Source organism: Centroberyx affinis, unplaced genomic scaffold (assembly GCF_046629955.1).
Source record: "Centroberyx affinis isolate AG114_WGS23_722 - 3 ecotype Tasmania unplaced genomic scaffold, CSIRO-AGI_Caff_v1 ptg009922l_1, whole genome shotgun sequence".
Classification (NCBI taxonomy): Eukaryota; Metazoa; Chordata; class Actinopteri; order Beryciformes; family Berycidae; genus Centroberyx; species Centroberyx affinis.
Window position 1 is genome coordinate 1,226 of NW_027284684.1, and position 8,775 is coordinate 10,000.

Genomic DNA, 8,775 nt, shown 5'->3' on the forward strand with positions numbered 1-8,775 from the left:
GAACCGATTACTAGTGACGACGTATCTGAACCGATCACTAGTGACGACGCATCTGAACCGATCACTAGTGACCGACGTATCTGAACGATCACTAGTGACTGACGTATCTGATGAACCGATCACTAGTGACGACGTATCTGAACCGATCACTAGTGACGACGCATCTGAACCGATCACTAGTGACGACGTATCTGAACCGATCACTAGTGACTGACGTATCTGAACCGATCACTAGTGACGACGTATCTGAACCGATCACTAGTGACGACGTATCAGAACCGATCACTAGTGACGACGTATCAGAACCGATCACTAGTGACGACGCATCTGAACCGATCACTAGTGACGACGTATCTCAACCGATCACTAGTGACTGACGTATCTGAACCGATCACTAGTGACCGACGTGTCTGAACCGATCACTAGTGACTGACGTATCTGATGAACCGATCACTAGTCACGACGTATCTGAACCGATCACTAGTGACCGACGTATCTGAACCGATCACTAGTGACTGACGTATCTGATGAACCGATCACTAGTCACGACGTATCTGAACCGATCACTAGTGACCGACGTATCTGAACCGATCACTAGTGACTGACGTATCTGATGAACCGATCACTAGTCACGACGTATCTGAACCGATCACTAGTGACCGACGTATCTGAACCGATCACTAGTGACTGACGTATCTGATGAACCGATCACTAGTCACGACGTATCTGAACCGATCACTAGTGACCGACATATCTGAACCGATCACTAGTGACTGACGTATCTGATGAACCGATCACTAGTCACGACGTATCTGAACCGATCACTAGTGACCGACGTATCTGAACCGATCACTAGTGACCGATGTATCGGCCGCTCTGGCGTCTCTTCAGTCACATGATGCTGCAGCCGGTCAGCCTCTACATGTTAGCAGACATTTACCAACTGACCAAGAATGTCATCCAGTTGAACAAAACATCGTCTTTATGAAGACGATGTGTCGGTTAAGGAGATTTCAACAAATCTATTCTGCCGAAACGCCGATGACAAACCGCCACACAAACCGTTCAAACTTCAGCCCCGCCCACAAAGGCTCCGATCGGCTCGATCGATTCTCGGCGCGAGACCGAGCCGTCGCCGAGGGAAACGCCAGACTCTCTGAAGGGCGGAGGGACGAGACTCAGGATCCGGAGCGGGAGAGCTCCGGATCCGACATACGAGACCAGACCAGAAGCGGCAGCTGCAGACAGATGAAACTCTTCAGTCAGATCTGAAGCATCAACTTACCGACTGCAGAGGAGAGAGAGCGTCTCCGAAGCCCATCGTCAGGGACGCCATCTGAGGAGAGACAGCAGAGAACACTGTTAGAACCTGGAGAGAACGTCCTGCTGCCTGTCTGTCAGCCTGTCTGTCTGTCTGTCTGTGTGTCTGTCTGTCTGTCTGTCAGCCTGTCTGTCTGTCTGTCTGTCTGTCTGTCAGCCTGTCTGTCTGTTACCTGCAGGCTGCTGAGCTGCTGTTGCTGCAGTGTCTGCTTCACCAGCACACTGTGGATGCTCTGCTCCATGGCGTACTTCTTCGCCTGCTCACACAGAGTCAGAAATGTGACTTTTCCTTCAGTCCATTTTAAATCCATCCATCACAGAACAGATTGTGTGTCTCTCCATCAGCAACAGAAACTGGATCGACATAAACTGACAAACTGTGGATCCATTCACAGTGAGAAGAGGAATCTGACTTTACTTTGTTTCTGCACTTTATTTTCTCATTTCTAATGTTTCCAGTGAAAAGAATCTAGTGTGAACTCTGTCCTCTCTCCTGTTAGAATCACATGGAAAAGATCACAGCTGACAACGTTCTCTGTTCTAAAGAGGAACTTTTACTCTGAGGACATTTTAAATCACACACTTTGTACTTCTACTGAAGTTTACTTGAGTAAAATATCAGTAAAGTAACAGTACTTTACTGCAGTAGGACTCTGGAACTGTTTCCACCTCTGGTTCAGACACATGATCTGCTCTCACACTGAGGAAACACAAACCACCAGACGACCGGCTGCAGCTTCACTGCAGAGGGACATGTGGAGCGATGACATCAGAGAGATGACATCAGAGAGATGACATCAGAGGAAGTCAGTGTTGTGTGAACAGCAGCGTTGTGTTAAAGAACAGAAAGGCCTGACTGGTCTTGTGTGAACAACAGAAATTGATTCCTTTACCGGAAACATTAAAACTGCAATTTCACAGGTTGCATGTGTGTGTGTGGGGCGGGGGGGCGGTACCTTCTGTAGCGCCTCCTGCTGGTTGGGGGTGAGCGGCGGCAGGCCCAGCTTGGAGGTGGAGCTCTGTCCATTCTCCATCATCAGAGCCTCTCCTGCCTGACAGCAGACTGAGCCGTCAACCACTGAATATTACTACCATCATTATTATTATTATTATTATCATTATTATTGTTGTTGTTACAGCCCATTTAAAGGAATAGTTCACCCAAAAATGATAATCCTGTCATCATCTCCTCCCCCTCAGGCCAAATGAAACTCAGGTGAAGTTTGTTAGTCCATATAACACACAGGGAGGCTGCAGCACAACTTGGTAGCAGCCTTCTCCAAAACAACTGAAGTCAATGGGGACCTGTTCTTTAGAGCTCCACAACAACAACAGACAAACAATCACACTGTGAATAGAAAGACCTAGACACCATTATTTGTTGCAAATCAATCAGCTGTAGTTCAGATTTGCACTAAATGATGGTGTAAATATACTGTAGGTCTTTGTGGAACTCTGAAGAACTGGTCCCCACTGACTTCAGTTGTTTTGGAGAAGGCTGCTATGGAGTTGTGCTGCAGCCTCCCTGTGTGTTATATGGACAAACTTCACCTGAGTTTCACCTGCATGAAGGGGAGGAGATGAGGACAGAGTTTTCAGTTTTGGGTGAACTATTCCTTTAACTACATCCACTTATATGGCAGCTAAGAACCACTGGAGTACAAAGATGAAACATGGCATTTCAGCAATAACAACAATAATAAATTGTATTTGTAATGCACTTTTCATGAAATCATGAAAAGAGCTACAGAGTAAATAACTATATAAAATAATAATAATAATAAGTGAATAAAAACAGATAAAACAAACCAACAACAAAGATCCATCCAAAGCAACACAAAGGAAAAGTCTTATTAAAATGGAAAGTTTGTAGACAAACATATTAAAAAATAAATAAATAAAGGGATTAAAAACAGCACAGTCAGGGAGAGGATCAGTTAGAAAGGTTTTCCTGCCGGCTGGTTCTCACCAGGCTTCATCACTTCAAACTGAGAAAAACTTGTTTCTCTCGCCATCTGGATCTGGACTCCCTGCAGGTTTATCATGCTGGTTTATATGAATCTGGATCATGTTTGACAGCCAGTATCAGTATCTAGTTAGCAGGATTTCTCCAGATGTAAACTAACTAAACCCTGACTCAGTTGATCCGGACCAAAGCTCCTGGGAAATTAGGCAGCTGAAGCAATTCAGATGACTGACTTCGAAGCTAACGTTCAAAAACTAAATTCATAAATAGTTTAATTTAACATTATGTGATAAAATGTTTTCCTGTCAGTATCGTTCTCTAAGTTAGCATAGCTAGCTAACATTAGCGCCAGCAGCAGCCAGAGGCGGCGGGTCGTACCGTGGAGACTGCCACCGCCATGCAGCACGGCGTCCTGGAAGCTTCTTATGTTCACTGTAGTTTCAACAAATGTAATATTTCTTATGTTTCTAATATTTCTGTCTCCAATCTTCCACAAAGCACTGTATGTAAACCAATTCGCCAAACGTAACTTCCGGTTTGAGATTCTTTCAAAATAAAAGCGCAGCATTTCAACATTTAATCAACCAAAGCGTCTCTTTGGTTTCGCTGCAAAGTCCAACACCGAGTTGGCTGCAGTTTGTAGTTCAGAACATTGACGCTGCTTCACGTCTAACTACATTTAAGTAACTACATGTTTGACGACTCAACCCTTTAGTTAGTGTGGTTACCAGCTAGCTTAGCTGACTACCAGGTAACCTGGCCCCGACGCGTGCCGTCTTCTCTTGTATGGAGACTTTGTATGTAAATGTAGAACACGATGTGTGACGTTTTACAAATTGTTATATTCTTCGGATAAATTCGGCATATTGGTGATCCGACAAGCAGCACTTTATTTCAATAAAATCTCAACTTTTAGAACTGGTTCACACCAATCGCTGCCGCCCTCCAACGTGTATTTTGGTCGAAGGAGATAGTAGCAATAACAGGCAAACCAGTTAAATACATTGAACTGTTATCAAAATAAGTGCGGTTTGGTGTGTGAGATTTACGCCGAATTAAACAGAGGGCCCTAATAATTCGGAAAAGGCCTTGAGTCACGTTCAAAGAGTGTATGTGTGCCGATAATTAAGGCAGCGTTAAACTGCCAGATTTCTGAACGGAGTTTTGCCTGGAGGCGTCTCCATCCAAAACAGAGCGGCAGGTAACGGGGCTAACTGACAGCTAGCGTTAGCCTCGCTTGCTAGCATCCGTAGGGAGTCATTTCACAACTTTTTGTTCCAAAGGGATTCAAGTGTGAACATCATCTCCAGCCTGTTAGCTGAAACTCCACTGGTTCTGTCCTGGACCAAATCTCTCTAGAAATACTGTTCAGCATTTAATCAGCGCAGTTTGAAGTGAAAAAGAAAATGAACTCACCAAGTCCAAACTCACAGCGCCACCTGGCGGAGCTTCTGTACACTTTCATATCAGGAGCAGGAATGAATGACTGTTGTAAGTTTCACTGTCACCTAAAGTCTCGATTGTGTATTATCAGTTCTGCAACACTGAATCAGCATCTAAAATCTTCCCACGTGATAAATCTAATGGGATCTGTGGTCTAATGTGGTCTGATGTGGTCTAATGTGGTCTGTTAATACAACAGTGGATGCATGTTGGGCATAGGTGACTGTCAGCATCATGATAATGACATCAAGTGTTTCTGCTTTAACTTTATTTACTTCAGTGTCAGATCAGATCAGAAGAACTCAGAAGAATCGCAGGACTGAGATTTTACAAGTTAAGACCTAGAGAGAGAGAGAGAGAGAGAGAGAGAGAGAGAGAGAGAGAGAGAGAGAGAGAGAGAGAGAGAGAGAGAGAGAGAGAGAGAGAGAGAGAGAGAGAGAGAGCATTTTGAAAATATCAGAATAAATCCTGAATGTCAAACGCTGCAGCTGAACCAGTAACAGAAATATCAGAAGTATCAGCATCTGCAGCAGCGTATTAAATACATGAAGAAAGCTTGGCACGGCAGCAGAGGGGCGGAGCTTCCATCAGGCTGAAGTCTGACTGCAGCTGACCTCAGGTCAGTCAGGAACCTCACAGGAAGGACAGAACAGTTTCCTCTGTGACATCATAGACCACCAACCCCACTGTAACAAACAGATACTACAGATACAGCCTTAGACTGAAGCCAAATGCTGAATGATCCAGATCAGACTGACTCCAGACCAGCCTGCACTCTGAATAATCCCAAAGGAAAATACAAGTAGCAACTGAAACCAAGAACACACTTCTCTATCATGACTTTTTATTATTATTACTCTTTGGAATAAAACAGATCTAGATTTTCAGTTAGAAACATTTCTGCTACTTGGAATCACCACTATATCATTTTATAAAGTGTAATAAATATTTTTATTTTAGTGCTATAGATAATTATTTTTATTGTCATTAAATGAAACACTGATGCTTATTACATTTAATAGGCTATTTGTTATCACTTTATTAAAACATTCTCACCATGAAACAAAACACACATTTACACATATTACAGATCATATTACAGATCATATTACAGATCATATTACAGATCATATTACAGATCATATTACAGATGTTTACAATGACAGCAGATCAGATCTGATGTGAGAGAAAACACTGAGGAGCCTCAGACACTCAGCAGCAGATTATCAGGAGGTGCCAAGATAATATAGCATGCTATCAATAACTGATCAATAACTAGTCAGTAACTGATCAGGATAGACTCCTGGTCATGTACTGTTGTTGGAGAATGAAATGAGCCGAGTCTCTTTCCTCTCCAGATCATCCTCCAAACATTAATATTAATATTAATTCCAAAATCAATATTAATATTAATACTGGAATAGGAAACCTGGAGCTTGTTTACAGTTCAGTTCACCTTCAGTTCCCTGAATCCAAAATGTAAATTCAAACTACAGATCCCATAATGATGATGACGACAGAGCGTTCTCTCTCAATGCATTTATGGAGTAGAAGAAGAATCTGAAGAACATCAACATCCTCTTCCTGATCTGCCTGCAGCGTCGCCATTTAAACCTTCATCTGATCTGAAGTGAATGTGCTGGTGGAGTCTCTGCTGTGAACGATGAGTGCAATATGAGTTAACTGAATGATAAAAATATGACTGTTTCTCCTTAAGAGTCTTCCTGTCTCAGCGTCAGAAAGGTTTCAGTTTCAGTTTCAGATGAGAAGCTGCAGCTCAGCGTTCACACAGCGCATCCATCACAAACGTCTTCCTGCCGGCCTTCTGATCAATGATTTCATGTCCAGCGGGAATATGGATCAATAACACTGAATTAGTGTCATTGGCAGTGATTTCCCTTCATTAGTCTTCTCAAAATCAGAAGTTTGCTTCTATTAATCCATGCACCTTTACACAAAAGGTTACAGCGGACTGCATGAAAACTTTTCTTAAATAATGATAACAGTCCAATGAATTGAATTTGGTTCCTACTTTAATATGAAACCTTGTCTCAAAGTCTGCCAGGTAATATTATTTTACTCTGCGCTTACTGAACCTTCCAAACATGATTGGAACTGTTCATATTTCTAAATATCAATAACATACATTTGAGCTCTTTCTGTCATCAGTCCTGGTGAGAAAACGTTCTGCCAGAGTCAAAGTCTTTAGAACAGAGACGGAGCCACAGTCTGCAGCAGCTGATCAGACAGAGAGGAGAACCAGTTCTAGAACTCTGTGTTGGAGCCAGGGTTCTAGAAGTTGCTGTCGGAGAGAGAACGTTCTAGACCTGGGTGTTGGATAGATACGGTTCTAGAATTGGGTGTCGGAGAGAAGGTTCTAGAACTGGGTGTCGGATAGAAGGTTCTAGAACTGGGTGTCGGATAGATACGGTTCTAGAATTGGGTGTCGGAGAGAGAAGGTTCTAGAATTGGGTGTCGGAGAGAAGGTTCTAGAATTGGGTGTCGGAGAGAGAAGGTTCTAGAATTGGGTGTCGGAGAGAAGGTTCTAGAACTGGGTGTCAAGGAGAGAAGGTTCTAGAACTGGGTGTCGGAGAGATAAGGTTCTACACCTGGGTGTTGGATAGATAAGGTTCTACACCTGGGTGTCGGATAGATAAGGTTCTAGAATTGGGTGTCGGAGTGAAGGTTCTAGACCTGGGTGTCAGACAGAGAAGGTTCTAGAAGGGCATGCCTCCAGAGATCTGGCGGGCCACCTGCTCCTCCTGGCTCTCCTCCTTGTCCTTCCTCTCCTGGTTCCAGTCCTTCAGGCCTTCTGGGAGCGAGGTGTCCTCCTCCTCGCCTCCGGTTCCCTCCACAAACTCCTCGTAGGTCGACTTCTCGGCGAACGGACGGGAACCCAGCAGCTCCACCATGTCGCTCTTGTCCAGCACCTCCTTCTCCAGGAGGCGCAGCGCCACCTGGAGGAGGACACAGGAAACAGATTAGTGTTAAAGTTTCTGTTTTGATGGGTTTTGTAGAAGTAAAGGTTATCATTATTATTATTACCTTCTCCACCTCGGGCTTCTTGTCGGTCAGCAGGTCGTGGGTTCGCTGGTAGGCCTCGCCGATGAGGGTTCGGACCTCGGTGTCGATGAGGCGAGCCGTGGCCTCGCTGTACGGTTTCTCCAGAACCATCTCCCCCTGCCTGGGCAGGTCGAAGGACACCTGGCCCACCTTGGCGTTCATCCCAAACTGGACGATCTGCAGGAGAAAACGGAGCGGTTACATCTGCACCGGACCGGACCGGACCGTTCGCTCGTCTCGAGCCGGACTCCCGCCGACCCCTGACCCCTGACCCCTGACCCCTGACCTCTGACCTGTGCGTAGGCGCTCTGGGTGACCTTGCGGAGGTCGTCCTGGGCTCCGGTGGTTATCCGACCGAAGAAGATCTCCTCCGCCACGCGGCCTCCCAGCGTCATGCACATCCTGTCCAGCAGCTGCTCCTTGGTGTACAGGTACTGCTCTTTAGGCAGGTACTGGGCGTAACCCAGACCCTTTCCTCTGGGAATGATGGACACCTGCACAGGTAACAACACAACACACATGACGCCCCAAAGCATGATGGGATATCTATCTGTCCTGTATGCCTAGCTCCTGTGTAAAATTGGTCCCCGTCTCAGTCTGTCAGACAGAGGGGCGGAGCCATGTTTCACCAAGCTCCTCCCCCATCACGCTCAATCTGAGCCTCTTCCAGACAAATCTACAGCAAACATCTTATTCAGTAAGTTCAGACGGTTTGTCTGTCAGACATTTTGACCCAGCATGTCTCGGAGAAAGAAAGCAATGGCTCAGTTACATAAGTGCTTAGTCCACAATTTGCTCCAAACTCTCCTGTGTCAGTAATGTTACTTGTAGACATTATCTCGTCTTCTGCTGCCCTACAGACTTTAACGTTATGACCTTGTGGTATTTAAGTACCGTTAGTGGAACTAGGTAACTGACCCGAGTCGCAGTGCTTCAGTGCAGAGGACTGAACACACTGTGGGTCTGTACAGGATCTGTGCTGG

At 45.1% G+C, this 8,775-nt stretch overlaps 2 protein-coding genes across 2 annotated transcripts in view; both read right to left on the reverse strand.

Moving 5' to 3' along the window:
* Positions 1-1,223: 1,223 nt before the first annotated feature.
* On the reverse strand, positions 1,224-3,791 carry LOC139640602 (poly(U)-binding-splicing factor PUF60-like). Its single transcript, XM_071514774.1, has 4 exons — positions 3,665-3,791; positions 2,277-2,372; positions 1,494-1,577; positions 1,224-1,336 (listed from the first exon to the last, which is right to left on the reverse strand). The coding sequence occupies exons 1-4, from the start codon at positions 3,683-3,685 to the stop codon at positions 1,277-1,279; spliced, it is 261 nt and encodes an 86-aa protein (XP_071370875.1). The 5' UTR covers positions 3,686-3,791; the 3' UTR covers positions 1,224-1,276.
* Positions 3,792-5,649: 1,858 nt separating this feature from the next.
* The window catches only part of LOC139640601 (mitochondrial inner membrane m-AAA protease component AFG3L2-like), a gene marked incomplete at its 5' end in the record, with an annotated part of 11,986 nt that continues 8,860 nt past the window's right edge, over positions 5,650-8,775 (reverse strand). Inside the window, 3 exon segments of the mRNA XM_071514772.1 lie at positions 5,650-7,686; positions 7,775-7,969; positions 8,086-8,286. Of these exon segments, the coding sequence (XP_071370873.1) occupies positions 7,447-7,686; positions 7,775-7,969; positions 8,086-8,286 (636 nt within the window).

Coding starts and splice junctions, on each gene's coding strand:
- LOC139640602 (XM_071514774.1), bottom strand. CDS start 3,685: ATGGCGGTGGCAGTCTCCACG. Junction 2,373..3,664: donor TGGCGGTGGCAGTCTCCACG/GTACGACCCGCC, acceptor GTCTGCTGTCAG/GCAGGAGAGGCTCTGATGAT. Junction 1,578..2,276: donor AGCAGGAGGCGCTACAGAAG/GTACCGCCCCCC, acceptor CTGTGTGAGCAG/GCGAAGAAGTACGCCATGGA.